This window comes from Hemitrygon akajei, chromosome 16 (assembly GCF_048418815.1).
Source record: "Hemitrygon akajei chromosome 16, sHemAka1.3, whole genome shotgun sequence".
Taxonomy (NCBI): Eukaryota; Metazoa; Chordata; class Chondrichthyes; order Myliobatiformes; family Dasyatidae; genus Hemitrygon; species Hemitrygon akajei.
The window spans coordinates 11,616,484-11,633,527 of record NC_133139.1 but is presented as its reverse complement, the minus strand read 5'-3'; the positions used below and the strand labels follow the sequence as shown (position 1 = coordinate 11,633,527).

The 17,044-nt window shown below is 42.9% G+C and overlaps 1 protein-coding gene across 1 annotated transcript in view; it reads right to left on the bottom strand.

The window, feature by feature from the left end:
* Positions 1-1,509: 1,509 nt before the first annotated feature.
* The window catches only part of LOC140739760 (phospholipid hydroperoxide glutathione peroxidase GPX4-like), a 28,523-nt gene continuing 12,988 nt past the window's right edge, over positions 1,510-17,044 (bottom strand). The window contains exons 2-7 of the mRNA XM_073068249.1: positions 12,098-12,192; positions 10,514-10,658; positions 7,109-7,260; positions 4,943-4,967; positions 4,746-4,805; positions 1,510-1,807 (exon numbers count right to left, since the gene is read on the bottom strand). Coding sequence (XP_072924350.1) covers positions 1,775-1,807; positions 4,746-4,805; positions 4,943-4,967; positions 7,109-7,260; positions 10,514-10,658; positions 12,098-12,192 — 510 coding nt within the window. The 3' untranslated portion in view covers positions 1,510-1,774. The remainder of the gene's footprint in view (positions 1,808-4,745; positions 4,806-4,942; positions 4,968-7,108; positions 7,261-10,513; positions 10,659-12,097; positions 12,193-17,044) is intronic.

The following is a 17,044-nucleotide window of genomic DNA, read 5'->3' as shown; positions in this document are numbered from 1 at the left end:
TATCAAAATTATTTTGAACTCCATGGAACATGTGGGGATCCTCCGATATCCAGACAATCTTTCTTCTCTTTTCTTTCTTTCTTTTTTCTTTAGATAAGGATTAAGGGGGGAGGGTTAATATCACTTTTCTTACCATTTCATTATTACATTTATTCTTGTAATTTCTAAAATTCAATAAATAAATAATATTTTAAAAAAAGATAGCCATCCTGAGCTTCTAGATACTGTATGTTTTATCAACTCCTCCTTCCCAACCCCAACTGCTAACCTCAGCCTTCTCCACTGCCAGCCAAATGCAAACTAGCATAATGGTATCTCACCCTGCCTGAGCAGTCCACAGCCCAATGTCATGGACACTGAACTTTCCACTTTAAGGCAACCTGCACTTTCTGTTCATTTCTCTCCCCTTATTACTAAAAGTGCTCCTCTTTTCAGCCAAGGTGGCATGCAGAAAGACAGAAACATTCTCCAGAAATGCCAGGATTTTCTGTAGGGTCCTTTGTTCTATCACAGCCTCCAGTTTGACCCCTATAACTGAATCAGCCTTTCTAATCAGTTTATTGAACTGTTGGCATTACCTGTGTTGATACCATTGTCCCAGCACACCACTGCATAGAAGATTGTATTGGCAACAACAGACTGGTAGAACATGTGAAGGAGAGGCCTGCATACTCCAAAGGACCTCAGGAAGTAGAGGTGGCTCTGGCCAAAGTCCACATATCATCCAAGCTCCAACCACATTTCTCCCCTTCTGGTACTGACTAACTCCCCTCAAGTCAATTCTGATGCAGGATCTTGACCTGAAACATTGTCTCCAGATGCTGCTCAGCCCAAGTTCCTGCAGCATGTTGTTCTTAGCTTCAGATTCCAGCAATCTGTCTCTACCCAGACCAGTGACTCATCCAAATCTAGTCAAGTCAAGAGTCCTGAAGACGGGTCTTGGCCTGAAACGTCGATGGTTTATTAATTTCCGTAGATGCTGCCTGACCTGCTTCAGGTCCTCCATTTTGTGTTGTTTGTGTTGCTTTCGATTTCCAGCATCTGCAGAACTTCTCATGTTTAAGATAAACAATCCAACAGCGTCTGGTATACATGTAGTGGAGGATAAAACTGGTAGTCACCAACAGACACATGAACACGGCGAATTGTGTACATCAGGAGTGTAGGGTGGATGACAAAGCGTTTGCTTCAACTCCATAGCAAGAGGAAGCTTACCAGTCCAGTCTCACCACCTGTATAAACGGAACAGCTTTGGAGAATAGTGGATCTGATTACGTGAAGACAGGGGAAATACACCAAGAAACAAAACTAGTGGATCTCCTTTTAATTACTTCAGAACCCCAATAAATATCAAATACATGTGGGAACAGATTTAGGATTCAAGGATCACAGGAGGAGAATCAGTAAGATTTGAAGGGACACAGGAGAGGGATTAGAGTCCAGAGGAAGAGTAAATGTAAAATAAGTATTTTGAAACGTGGTCAAAACAGTGAACATTCACTTCAAAGGTAACTAGTGTCAAGATTTATTGCCATTAACAAGGAATTCAAAACAGTTCAGTTTTACATAATTGTATATTAGGGCTGATGAAATATCCAGCAAAGATTTGCCAAAAAACTCAACGTGTTCATCAGAATTTCCTCCAGGTATGCAAACACATTATCAGGTCCACTCTCCCTACATCAGGTTTACAAGCAGACCATCATTGATCCGGACTGAAAAACTGAAATTCACTACATTGAGTTTACATTCCACCAACAGCTTGCACTGGTCTTTATAAGTAGTTAGGAAGATCTTTTTCAATGGCCTGTTTGGAATAAAGACAAATTGTTAACATAGCCATTTGCTTAGAACCAAGCTAAAATGTCATTCTCATTACAGGGTCATAACATCTTCCATAATGTGACACTCAAACCTCAAAAGTAGGGGCTCCCAACCTATTTTTAAAGCCACGAACCAATGCCATTAAGGAGTTACTGGACCCCAGGGTGGGAACCTCTGCTCTAAAGCAAATTTCTACCGCAAGATCATATCCTGATGATCAATTAGACTTTGGCCAACACAATCTTCAATTAAAATGTAAGTTATAAAACCAAACCATTTCACTAACTGGACTCGGGAGGGATGATCTGCTTCCCCCTGGCATAGATGACCAACGTGATATTGGTCACGACGATTCAAGGGAGGTACGTGAAAATGATTCCAGGATTGAATGGCGTCATATGAAGAACGTTTGATGGCTCTGAGACTGTATTCACAAGAATAAGGGCTGACCTAATTGAAACCAATCAAATGTTGAAAGGCCTCGAAAGAGTGGATGTAGAGAGGATGTTTCCTGTGGTGGGGGAAGTCTAGGACCGGAGGACACAACCTCAGAATAGAGGGGCATCCTTCTAGAATGGAGATGAGGAGGAATTTCTTTAGCTAGAGTGGCAGATCTGTGCAATTCGTTGCCACAGGCAGTTGTGGAGGCAAACTGTAAATGTGTATTTAAGGCAGAGGTGATGGATTCTTGATTGGTCAGGGAATGAAGGGATACAGGGAGAAGGCAGGTGATTGGGGCTAAAGGAAAATGGATCAGCCATGATGAAATGGCAGGTGGACTTGAGGGGCCAAATGGCCTAATTCTGCTCCTTTATCTTATGGTCTTATATGAACAAGGATTAGCCTCATTGGCTGGCCACTTGTAAGAGTGCAATGTCACAGGAGCGGTTTCCTAATTTGCCATTTGTTCACTGAGCTTCACTGATGTGGGATCATCTAGTGATCTACGTGCTAATTCCAACTTGGTTGCATCCCATTTTTGGAGTTGTGCTTACCTTGCTTTTCCAAAAGAAATGATGCACATAGACTGCAGTCCCTACACGAAGGAGATGTACTTAGTGGCAAGATATCATTTGGGAATGACGGAAGTTAGGGAGTTATGATGTGCTGAATATAGGGATGGTAGGTCAAGGGGAACCTAAGAGAATGGGGTGAGGGTAGATGTGTGGGAAGTGGAGATGCAGCCAAATGGTAGTGGAAGAGAAATCCTTCTTCCTGGGAGGAGGGGGGGAAACAAGTCAGATGTTCTAGAATGAAAAACCTCATCCTGAGAACAGATGCAGATTCAGATGAACTGAAAGAAGTGAACAGTGGGAAGAGGTGTAGTCAAGATAACTGAGTGTCCGGTTTGCAAAAGATGTCAGTGGATAGGTAGTTGGTCTCTCGAGATGAAGACAGTGATTGAGAAAGGAGAAGGAAGTGTCAGATTAACCAAGTCAATCTGAGGGCAGGGTGGAAGTTGATGTAATTGACAAATTCAGAACGAGTGCAGGAAGCAGCACCAATGCAGATGTCAGTGTAGTGGGGGAAAAGTTGGGGAGCATTACCAATATAAGCTTGGAACACGGACTGTTCCATGTGGCCAACAAAAAGGCAGACATAGCTAGGACCCATGAGAACTCCCATTTGTACATCTTTGGTCTGAAGAAAGTGGGCTACTGAACTTCCTGCCACTCAGGTCTCACCAATTATGAAGCACCAGTAGCATTATACTGTTTACTTTTTAAGCCCTTATTGTGTATGCACCTTATTATGTTAATTTGTGGCAATCTTACTTTGTTATGTGTACTGTGGTAAACACCTTGGCCCGGGGCAACATAGTCTCATTTGGCAGTATACACGTATAGTATATGTGACAATAATTTAAGCTTGAGAGGAGCCGTAGGGACCAATACCAGCAGACAGAGGGTGGTGGTGGTGAGGAACTGCTAACAAGAGGCAGAGAGCTTTAATGCCTTCCTGATGTGGGATGGAAGTGTATAGGGACTGGATGTCCATGGAGGAAATAAGATTATCAGGGCCAGGGAACTGAAAGCTACTGAAGTGATGGAAAACGTGAAGTGTCATTGATGTAGGTAGAAGGGACTGAGTCAAGGACAACATTGTGGAAACAAGATACGTGTACACCAATTCGGTCGGGCAGGAGCAGGTAGAGACAATGCTCCTGCCGGGTCAGTTAGGTTTGTGGATCTTGGGTAGGAAGCAGAAACAAGCAGTGCAGAGTATGGGAACTATGAGGTTGGTGGCAGTGGATAGGAGATCTCCAGAGTCAATGAGTTTGCTGATGGTGTGGGAGACAATGACCTGATGCTCCATATGTGGGATCCTGTGCAAGGGACAAGTTAGGGAGGTATTAAGAGTGCAGCAATCTGGCCTCAGCAAGGTAGAGGTCAGTGTGCCAGACTACAACAGCAACGTCTTTGGCTGCAGGTTTGATGGTGAAGTTGGATTGTTGTGGAGATTGCAGGGCAGGGTGTACTAAGGTTAGAACAGGCAAAGTCAAAATAGTTACCTGCCAGCAGTTTATAGCAGTTATAATGAAAAGATCCAGGCCCTGCAGAAGACCAGAGTAGAAGTCAAAGAGGAGGAGCACTGAACAAGTGAGGAGTAATGGGAAATGCTTGTCAAAGTAGAAGACCTGGTGATAGAAGAACTTGATACATGGTGCACGTGAAACTCATTGAGGTGTGAGCACAGGGAGACAAGGGCAAGGCCCTTGCCAAGGATGGTACGTTCTGCCTCAGAGATGGTAAGGTCAGGGGATGGTGAAGAAATGGCAGGGATTGGAGCTGGGGTCAGGACAGATAGAGGTTTGTTAAATTTGGTTGCAACTTTGAAGCATTCCAGTTGTTTATACAAGGCCTTTGTAGACCAAGTAGAAGGCATTCTAAGCATTTTCTGGAGTAGATTTAAATACTTACTACAGGATCATCCATAGGAGAATACCTCTTGACAACCTGACCTTCTTTGTTAATTAGAAACTAGAAACAAAATAAAAGCTAGTAAGACCATCAGCATCATTATCACTGAAATATTTTATATACAAAGGTCAATGTTAGCATTTGCTTACTGTAATTTCTACATTTAAAGACCACATGTTTTAACTACAAGGGCCTACCTTAGTGAAGTTCCATTTAATGGCACTGCAAAGAAAAAAATGAAAAGGCTTCAGATTTTTCTTAAACATTGAAGTGATAGAATCAATGTGAAATTATTCAAAATAACCCCAAAATTTGATAAAATCTATAGCAGCTAACATAACAAGTGGAAACATAAATTGTTTCTCCAGAGCATCGTTTCCGCAGCTATGGAGTGGTCACAACACTCCAGTCAGTCAAACAGCACAGAACTGGTCCGTGCCAAAGTTCCATCTGACCTAGTCACATTTGCCCATGACCCACTAAACCAGGGGTTCCCAACAGACCCCCTCGGTTAATGGTGAGGGTCCATGGCATAAAAAGGTTGGGAACCCCTGCACTAAATACTTCCTGTCCATGTACTTGTTAGTGTACCTTTAAACATTGTTAACCTGCTTCTCATCTCTTCCTTTGGCAGTTCATTCTACGTAGAGACCATTGTTTGGGTGAAAAATTTGTCCCTCTGGTTCCCATCTATTCTCTCCCCTCTCACTTAAAGTTCTTGTTCTCAACAGCCCACTCCTGGAAAACAGACCCTGTGCATTCACACTATGGCCCTCAAATTTACACCCCTCTATAAAAATCACCTCTTATTCTCATATGCTCCAATGAAGTCCCAACATGCTTAACCTCCTTCCATAACTCAGTCCTTCCGAGTCCCACCTACATCCTCAGATCTCCTCTGCACTCTTTTCAGCTTAGTAGCATTTTCTATAGCATGGTGACAAAAAAATTTTTTTAATTATAGTCTTCAAGTCAAGTCACTTTTTATTGTCATTTCGACCACAACTGCTGGTACAGTACATAGTAAAAATGAGACAATGTTTTTCAGGACCATGGTGTTACAAGACACAGTGCAAAAACTAGACTGAACTACGTAAAAAACAACACCTAAAAAGCCAACATAACATCCCAACTTCTATACCAATGCCCTGACTGATGCTAAAAGCTTTCTTCACCACATTGTCTGTTTGCAACACCAGCTTCAGGAAACCTGAACGTGGCCTCCTGTACATCAGTAAGACCCAACGTAGACTGGGAGACCACTTCTCCAAGCACCTACGCTCCATCCACCGGAACGTTGGATTTCCCAGTAGCCACCCATTTTAATCCCACTTCCCATTCCCATTTATCCACCCATGACCTCCTCCACTGTCGCGATGAGGCCACAGGTTGGAGGAACAACACCTTGTATTCCGTTTGGGTAGCCTCCAACCTGATGGCATGAACATCGATTTCTCAGACTTATGATAAAACCCCCCAACTCACCATTTCCCATCCCCTTTTCCCTCTCTGACCTTATTTCCTTGCCCACACATCCCCTCCCTCTGGTCCTCCCCCCTTTTCTTTCTTCCATGGCCTTCTGTTTCTTTCACCAATCAACTTCCCAGCTCTTCACCTCATCCCCCCTCCCTCCAGGTTTCTCTCTCATCTTTTAAATCTACTCCTCAGCTTTTCTCCCCCCCCCCCCCTCCAGTCCTGCCAAAGGGTTTCAGCCCCAAACGTCGACTGTACTTCCCCCCCCCACCCACCCACAGATGTTGCCTGGTCTGTTGAGTTCCTCCTGCATTTAGTGTATGTTACTCGGATATCCAGCATCTGCAAATTTTCTCTTGTTCAGAAAACCACGTCTTGGTCCTCCCAGGACTTCCTGTTCTACAATATTTGCCAGGGCCCTAACGTTTACCATGCAGATCCTATCCCGATTGGCCTTCCCAAAATGTAACAACCCATACTTAACCAAATTAACTTCCATTTAGTCCACGATAACCATCTTCACTGTCAAAAACATCTCTGACTGTAGTGTCATCTACATCTTACTAGCCTCTCCTTGTATATTCTCATGACATTTAACAATGAGCCTAGAACTCAGTCCTAGACAACTCCACTAGTCACGGGCATTCAGTCCACAAAACAATCCTCTGCCATCACCGTCTGCTTCACACCATCTAGCCAATTCTGCATCCAATTAGCTAGTTCTCCCCTGATCCCATGAGAGCTGCCATCAGTTTCCAGGAGTGAAGATGCGAACTAAGAGGGTCACAATCATTCTGAACTCATTTCCATATGCAAGTCGATTCCAGCTACTGAAATGAATATCTTCATCCTCTAAATTGGACTGAGTTGCTTTAAAGATGAATGCATACTTTCCCATCAGCCCCTTTCCTTTGGGCTGTTCCTTCATCCACTTCCAGAGCAGGTGTGCCTTGTCCCCGTTTACATCAATTTTGCTGTACATATCAAACTTTACATTGTAGGTATTGGCAAAAGTTTTGATTTGTTCCTCAGTTCCAGGCTCCTGAAAAATAAACATTGACATTTGTTTCAAACAAGATTTAAAATCTATACAAACTGTAATAATTTCCAAAAAAGACAACTGAAGTTCAGTGATTCAGTTTTAAAATTTGCATCATGGATTAGCTGGATTGCACAAGGCATCTTGCCCACGTACAATTAGTTCTGTTACAACTGTAGGAGAAACAACGAGACTTGGCACCAGGGTAGCCTAGCAGTAAGTGTGAAGCTTTTACATCTCGGGGTACCAGAGTTCGGCATTCAATACCGACATCACCTACAAGGAGTCTGTACTTCCTCCCCATGGAGTGTGTGGGTTTCCTCCGACTGCTCTGGTTTCCTCCCACAGTCCAAAGATGTACTAGTTAGTAGGTTAATTGGTCATTTTAAATCATCCCACGATTAGGTTCTGGTTAAATCAGGGGTTGCTGGGCAATGTGGCTTAAAGGGCCTATTCTGTGCTGCATTTCTAAATAAAATAATTACTTATGATTATAATCATTTGATTGCAGTTTAGTTTACTCAATGTACATTATCAACAGAAGCTGACAAGAAAACTCTGGACACAAGAGGTATTACAGATGCTTTGACCAGCGACCAATTCACATTTGAGATTGATTAACAAGAACAAATTAATTTTTAAGGAAGGCAGGACAAGTACAGCGGCCGTCATCAGTGTGGTGATCTTCAGGCTTTAGCTCTTCGAAGCTTCAGTTGGAGAAAGCTGAAAGAAAAGCTCTGGGTTAAGTTTGTTTTCCTTTTCTTCTTTTCTTTACATCTGCTCATTTAGGACAGTAGAGATGCCAGGCAGGATAGTGGAATGCTTCTCTTGCAGGATTTGGGAAGGCAGTTGGACCTCCAGTGTCCCTAATGACTACAACTGCCAATAGTGCATCCAGATGCAGCTTCTAACAATCTATTTTAAGAAGTTGGAACTGGATGAACTCCGGATCATTCAGGAGTGATAGACAGGACATATAGAGAGGTAGTTACAATGAAGGTGCAGGACACAGGAAGCTGGGTGACGGTCAAGAAGGGGAAAGGGGTTATGGAGCCAGTGCAGAGAACCCAGTGATATCCCCCTCAACAACAGGTACAGCTCTTTGGATACTGTTGGGGTGGGGTTGACCCAACAGAGAAAAGTCATAGTGGTCAGGTCTCTGGCAGAGTCTAGCTCTGTGACTCATAAGGGGGAGAAGAGACACACTATGGTGAAAGGGGATTTTTCAGTTATGGAAACAAACAGGAGTTTCTGTGGGCGAAAACGAGATTCCCAGATGGCATGTTGCCTCCCGTGCCAGGGCCCGGGACATCTCCAATCAAGTCCTCAGCATTCTTAAGTGGGAGGGCGAACAGCCAGAGATCATGGTCCATATAGGTACCAATAAGATGGGTAGGACGAGTGATGAGGTTCTGCATAGGGACTTCAGGGATTTGTGTGTAGTCTCAACTTGCTATCCATGCCACGTGCTAGTGAGGCTAGAACTAGGAAGATTACACAGTTTAATGTAGCTAAGGAGGGCGTAAGATTTTTGGATCATTGGGTACTCTTCTAGAGGCGAGACCTGTATAGAAGGGACAGTTTGCACCTGAATTGGAGGGGGACTAATATCCTAGCAGGAAGGTTTGTTAATGCTGCATGATGGGGTCTAAACTAGAGTTGCAGGGGGATAGGAACTGGAGTGCCAGAACAGTTAGTGAAGAGACTTTGAAGGCAGGTGTTGGTAAGACCTCAAAGTCAGAAATCAAAAGGTTGAGCATGGTGCGAATAGTCCTGAGCTGCGTATATTTCAACGCATGAAGTATCGTAGGAAAGCCAGATGAGCTCAGGGCTTAGATCAACATCTGGAATTAGGATGTTGTAGCCGTTAGTGAGACCTGGTTGAGGAGGGGCAGGACTGGCAGCTTAATATTCTGGAGCTTGGTTGTTTTAGACATGACAGAGCGGGAGAGATTAAAGGAGGAGGGGTGACGTTACTAGTCAGGGAAAATGTCATCGCAGTGTGTCGTCAGGACAGACTGGAGAACCTGACTAGTGAGGCATTATGGGTGGAACTGAGATATAAGAAAAGCATGACCGCGTTAATGGGGCTGTATTACATACCACCTAACGGTGTGCTAGGGATTTAGAGGAACAAAGTATTCCAAGGGTTGTAAAGAAAGCTTTTCGCACATTGATTTACGAAGGCCAATGTACTGAGTAAAGGAGATGGGATGCAATGTTCGAGCTCAGTAAGACATCGATGAGGCCTAATTTGGAATATTGCGTGCAGTTTTGGTCACCTCCCTGCAGGAAAGATATTAAACAAGTTTGAAAGAGTCCAGAGAAAATTTACAAGGATGTTGCCGGGTCTGGAAGACCTGAGCTATAAGGGAAGATTGAATAGGTTAGGACTGTACTCTTTAGAACGTAAAAGATTGAGAGGAGATTTGATCTCCAAAATTATGAGGGGCATAGAAAGGGTAAATACAAGCAGGCTTTTTCCACTGAGGCTTGGTGGGACTACAACCAGAGGTCATAGCTTAAGGGTGAAAGGCGAGAAGTTTAAGGGGAACACGGGGGGTGAAAACACTTTTTCACTCAGAGGGTCATGAGTGTGAAATGAGCAGCCAGTATAAGTGGTCCATGCGAGCTCCATTTCAACGTTTAAGAGAAGTTTGTACAAATATTTGGTTAGTAAGAGATTTTGAGGGCTATGGTCCCGCATTGGGAGAAGGCAGTTTAAACAGTTTTAGCATGGACTAAATGGGTTGAAGGGCCTACTTCTGTGCTATACTTCTATGACTATGCTGGAAATCTAGAGCAATACACATGATGTGCTGGAGGAGCTCAGCAGGTCAGGTGGTATCTATGGATGGGAAGAAACAGTTGACGTTTTGGGCTGAGAGCCTTCATCAGGACCCTTCACAAGTCACAAAACCCTATTTTTAAAAGTTAGTACCAAATTAGAATTAATCAAAATGTTTTAGTCCAAACAAGTTCAGAGTTATGAACCGAGCTTCTGCCCTACGTGAAGTCATGAAAGACCAGCGTGCTTTGATCTACGGGCATTCCCTGGATTAGACACAGCTTCCATTTTCACAGTCACCCATCAGTTGAATTTGTCCGCCAATTACAAAATAATACTAAGTGTCCAACAAGTCGGGTATCTATAACCGAGGTGCAGTCTGCATCATGAAAATGTCTTTAAATACCATCAAATGAACAGAAAACTGCAATACTTGTTCAATACTTGCTACCTCTGCCTAGAACTCACCTGCTTGCCAAACTGATTGCAAGGGAAAGCCAGAATCCGTAAACCTTTCTCAGTATACTGATCGTACATCTGAGTAAACTGAGTGTAGTTTACGGAAGTCTTTCCTCATTTGGAGGCCACATTTGTGACGATGCAGACAAATCCCCTAAAATAGAAAAACAAGATTAGAAAGACTGTTTGTGTTGGTTGGGGGGACGGGGAAGGACAGTGAAAGAAGCCAAAAGGCAAAGTCCAAAAACTTAACTACTTACAGCAGCCCGTTAATATCTAAACAACAAAGCGTGCATTTAATAAGCCAGCATTTGCAAAGACCAGTCAAAACACTACAGATTTGCTACTTGGACAAATCCAAGGTCGGCGGAATTTAAAGTGCCAAATTCTGGCTCATTAAAGCTTGTTTAAAGCTTTGAAATCCAACCAACCTGAAGGTTGAATAGCATGTTACCTAACATGATGAAAATAAACTTCAGCTGGTTCTACAACATGCTTAAGAAACTTTATTTTATGCAAAGTTGCATACTGAAACAGTTGTGACAGTAGGGCAAAAAGGGTTAGGGGCTAGAGAGTTTCAGACAGATCTAAAAAGTTATGTTACTGCAGGACTTTTAAACAGTACTGCAAGTTCACTTTGTTACCACTAGCTAAAATAGGCTTCATGTCCACTATTTAATAGACTAGTTGCACAAGTAGGACAATTATTTGTCAATTTCCAGTGACCTCATGGTGAAACTAAAAGAAATAATGATGCCCCATTGTTGGACAGATTACATGAAAAGTTTTTTCCTCCCAAAACTTTTTCCAAAAGTTTTGTCCAACTTGTCAATTTCCAAAGCAACTCAAGTGGTTCTCCGATTCCCCATTGAAATCACGTTATAATGACTTGGCCTGCCTAATGAGGTGGCACGGTAGCTCAGTGGTTAGCACAACACTTTCCAGTGCAGACGACAAGGATTCAGTTCCCGCTGCTGCTTGCAAGGAGTTTGTACATTCTCCCCATGACCGTGTGGGTTTCCTCCGGTTTCCACCCAAAGTCCAAAGACATACCGGCTAGTAGGTTAATTGGTCATTGTAAATAGTACCGTGATTAGGCTAGGGTTAAACCGGGGTGGGGGGGGGGCAGGGGTTCCTGGGCAGTGTGGCTTGAAGGGCCAGAAGGCCTGTTCTGTGCTATATCTCAATAAATACAGGAGGTGAGCCACCATTTGGCCCATTGGTAAAATGCTAGCTCGCAGGGCCATGGAGTCAATCCAGTTCTTCCTCTCATTCCCCCATACTCATGGAACTTAGTTTCTCTCATTTGTCCATTCATCTCCCTTGATTCCTTTTGCCATCAATCTACTTTGAGTAACTTGACCACCAGTCCGCCTTTGGGAACATGGAGGAAATTAGCGCAGCACTGATGAAGAAATCTGGCATCAAAGAGAGAACTTACTGATCGGGTTGGGTTCAAAACAAGTTCCTGAAGTTAAGGCAACTGCACAACTGCTAGAAATGTTATGGGGTATAGGAATTCAAGCAAGCACAACACAACTGTTAGATGTTCATAAAAGCCTCTATTTATTGGAGCAACACACAAAAACGCACCTGTATTTGTCCAGGGAGACTTCATTACCATCTATGTCTTTGGCACTAAATTCATAAATGGATTGGGACTTGTGCCAATCTTCTGGTTGTGCACTCTGGAAAGAGATTTAAAACGTGAAGACACATCTCAGCCGGCTAATCCATTTAGATTCATAGACGTTGAGTGATACATCATGGAAACAGGCCCATCACTAATACTTGTCAATGCCAAGATACTAGTCTCATTGGCCTGCATTTAACCTATATCACTCTAAGCATTTCCTGTCTGAATATCTTAAAATGCTGTAAGTGGACCTTATTTCACTGCATATAAACACTTGCCCCTCAGAACCCCCCCCAAAAAAATCTTTTTCCTCAACTGAAATTTATACCTTTTAGTTTTAGACTATGTAGAGCAGGAGTTCCATTTGCTTCATGGTTTTGGTCCATGGTGTCAAACAGGTTGGGAACCCCTGATGGAGAGGAACTGCTCAGAAGTCACTGTTAGTTCAGAGGAATTTCAGTTTCACAAACTTCAAATCTTACTCAATCCCTACTTTACACCAAGTGTGCATTTGGATCACAGTCAAACTCATTCCATGACCACTGCTAGATCAAGTTCATTAGCTAAAAGTCAAGGAGTGCTAAGAGCAGGGGTTTCCAACCTGGGGCCCACAGACCCCTCAGTTAATGGTAAGGCTCCATGGCAGTAAAAAAAAAAGAGGTTGGGAGCCCCTGACCTAGAGCAATTCAGCAATCAATGAAAATCAAAACCGCTGCTTATCGCAACTTCCAGTACTCTGAGGAAGAAACACAATCACCCCAGTATGATCAGATGCCATGTTAACCAGAATTGATGTGCTTACATATTTACTAAACCTCCTCATGAACATTTAAAAAGTTAACAAATGAGTCACGTTGTAATCAATATAACACTCATGGCATTGCAGTGTAGCGATTAGCGCAACGATATTACAGTCTCCTCCTACAGTCCAAAGATGTACCAGCTAGTAGGTTAATTGGTCATTGTAAAATTTTCCCATTATTTGGCTAGGGATTTGCTGGTCAGTGCAGCTCAAAGGGCTGGAAGGCCTATTATGCACTACCTCAAATAATAAAATTGATTAACTGCTTAGATTCATAGTAACCTTGGGAAAGCGATTTAAAAGCTGTAAAGTTCCTGGGTCATTATTTGCAAACATGTAATCATACTGATTACAGATCTTAGGCAGAACCACTAGATTGATCTCAGCTTCTACCCAATCCAAACTTGCAAGGTTGCAGAAGTAAATCCTTTTTCAAAAGATCAGACTGATAATCCGTTGCGTCTGTGCAAGGATAAGACATCTGCAAACTAAGTACACACAAAATGCTGTTCTTCGATTAATTTGATAATGAATGCTCAAAAAAATTGACCTATATCATCAATTATAAAGAAGTAAATTCAAAAATATAGAATATTGTTGCACTATTATTTGAACAGGGACAATTTCAGCTGCAGTCCATGACATTTCATGGATACCAGCACTGTAAAGCTCCCTGCCAACAACTGGCAGCATCACCACCAACAAGCAGTTAAATCTAGGCTCCAGTATCCGTAGTTCTGTCTGGGCTTTCTGCAGAATACTGGTATCACCTTGACATAATACCTCAAACCTATACAGTTCAATGGAGGTAAGTGTACCAAGACACTACCTACCTGGCAGATAAGAGTTGTAACAAATAGCTTTATAGTTCTGAATAAAGCAGTTCTCTCAAATCCTCCAATTCAGAACCTCACTAACTTTACATACAGCATTACAAAAAAAGCCCTTGTTTCAGCATCAGCTGAAGACGAGCAATAATCAAAGTATATTATTAGTTCCAGGTCACACACATTCCTGAACAGGATCATATACAATTACTCCCACATTGGCTTGGGTCCCCACTCTTGGAGTTGCCTACCCATTAACATGGTGGGATAATTAGAGCACAGGGACCATCAATCTCTGGAGCAGCAAGACTGCAGTAAATGCAGATCCCCAAACACATGTCCCATAAACATCTGATCTTCGGAATGCAAAGACTCAGATACACTGGCCTAGAACAAGTTAATGGGACAATAGATTGCTCTGGGGAACAAACACGGACGCAAAAGGGTGAAAGGCCAACCTCTAACAAAAGGCTCACTGCCACGACACTCCTGAATGAAAATGGAGCCAATATGAATGGATGAGAAAACATGGACTTCAGAAACATTCAAAAATCAGATGTGCTCCCTTCCATTCATTCCCATGATCCACCCCACTGCTCCTCAACCAGATATGGTCTCCATTACGTTGGGTAGGGAGGTGATGCTTCTTCACCATTTAGTGTATGAAGGGAAGGGGAAAAAGTTTTCACCTTCTGACTCTAAAGTTCTTCCTCTATCCTCTGTCACAAGAGACAAAGACATCAAATACAATCATACACTGGAATGTTGAAGCATCGATACATGCCTCTTCACCCAGTCCTGGAGTCCTTCAATAAATTTGGTGTCGATCAGGCATAATTCAACAGTGAATTTTGAGGAAGACAAAAAATGGCATTTGTAATTCTTTCATCTCAAATTACATTAAACTCTATAATCCTATCAAAGACCATTCCCATTTACTTTCATGCAATTCTTCTCCATCTAACACCTCATCCCAATTCTCACTGTCTCTTCCTTTTCCACACCCTTTACAACCATCTCACTGATATACATGGGGACAAGGGACTGCAGATGCCATTATCTAGAACAACAAGCAATCTGCTGGAGGAACTCTGCAGTCCTCATCTGCAGAGGGAAACAGAAAGTCAACATTTCAGGTCGAGGCACCAAGTTCCTGTAGTATCTTGTTTGTTGTTCACTGACAGACACATCTCCAGCTTTCATCACTTAAAGTTAGTTGTTCTGTATGAAAGAAGAGCAACTGGAAACAGTCCAAAAGGTTACAATAAGGATCCGTATGAGATGTTTTTGCAACCCAGACTTGTTCATAAGTTAGAAGAGAACAAAAACTGTAGGAGAGGATCACTAATCGGCAGTGAGGGGAGAGAGAGTAGGCATAGGATGAGTAGTGGTTAGCAGACCTCACTGACTCAATGAGCACATCTGCTCAACTCCACAAAGCTCCCTGAATACTACAGCCCAGATGCTTGTGGGTGGCGGTCAGGAGGATAGAAGGGACACTAAAATGCTCTGTTCCCATTTGACAGAAGACACCTGCAGCCCCACAACAGCTAACAAATCAATCCCATCAGTCTGTCCAATGGTTATTTGCTTCTGTATGGGATGTCCATAAATTGGGCATTCAAGACCAAGGAAGAGATCTGCACAATTATTTTATGCCACTCAAGGTAAACCTTTCAACCAAAGTGAAAGGATGCCCTAGGCCAGCAAGCTGCAAATGTCACAGAGGCTTCAAGCTTTCAGCTCAGTGCCCCAGCACACTGCAGGGTATCACCAATGATCCATACAAATACCAAAGGCACTAATTTCAAGCTGTGGTGCGAGAGGCAACAGTTCTCATGGAAAGTAGAGAAACCAACCAGGCCTCATCAGCAGAAACTAATTATTGATGAAGTTCAGCATCTCAAAACTAATCTATTTCTATGCTCCACCATCCGCCAAGACCGTCAGACACTTCCCTGTACTGACCTCATCCCATGTTTTTCAATAAAAAGGGACTAATTTAAGCTCAGTTAATCTAAAAAGGCATCTGTATGAAAATTAATATTACAGAAGCAAACATAAATCTTACAAAATTCACAGCAAGCTTTCCATTAAAATAAAAAAAAACGCAACAGATCAGGGAGCATCTACGGAGAAATGACCCAAAACGTTAACCGCTTCTCTCCATAGACACTAGCTGACTCACCAAGCTGCTCTGATCTTTATTCCACAGTCAACCCTCCCAAGACTGAATAAAACTTGTACCTTTGACATTTCGAAAATTTAGATCAACTTGAGCTATGTAAACAAGGGCCTGTTTCAGCAATGCAGAAATATTTGCTGACGCCAATAAAGATTACAAGATGATTATGCAGCTAATCATTTGACAAGATTGGAACAAAACAAGGGCTTTGATTCTGAGGTAAAGCAGGACCAAGCAGTATCTGTGGAGAGAAGGCTTGATCAATGACCGTAGAAGGTAATTGCAGGCAAATGTACCATGAAACAATAAGGCATTTTGAAGTCAATCACATTTTCTGGATCACAGTCTTCGCCACCACTAACCAACCACCTCCCTCCCTGATGCTGGATATTGATATTAAGGCAAGTGAGGCTCCGCACTCCCCACCCCACCACACCTTAACTGAGTTTTACAGGAGCACCATTCAAAGCATCCTGACAAGCTGCATCTCCATCTGGTCTGGGAGCAGGCAAGCAACGGATCAGAAGTCCCTACAGAGGACTGTGAGAACAGCTGAGAGGATCACAGGGGTCTCCCTACCATTCATCAGGGACCTTTATCAGGAGCGCTGCATACGCAGGGCCCTTGGAACTATCAAAGATCCCAGCCATCCGTCCAGCATCCTTTGACTTTCTACCATCAGCCAGGAGACTCTAATGCATAAAGACAAGGACAGTCAGGATGGGAAACAGCTTCTTCCCTCAGGCCCTGAGGCTTCTGAACTCCCTGCCGCATCACATCCAAAGTGTCACCGGATAACTTGTTCAGTACCCTACAATATTCAATTTATGCATTTTACTTTGTTTATGTGTATTTCATTTGTGTATTTAATTCTTATTTTCCCAAGTTATTGTTTGTTATGTGTGTAGTGTGCTTAACACCGTGGTCCAGAGAGACATTGTCTCGTTTGGCAGGATACATGTATATAGTTAAATGACAATAAACTTGACTCGATACTTCCATCAGACTATTTGACCATTCTGGACCTGAACACACTGTAACTGACATTAACTGACAGTACAAGGATTCTGGAACCACTCTGATGTAACTG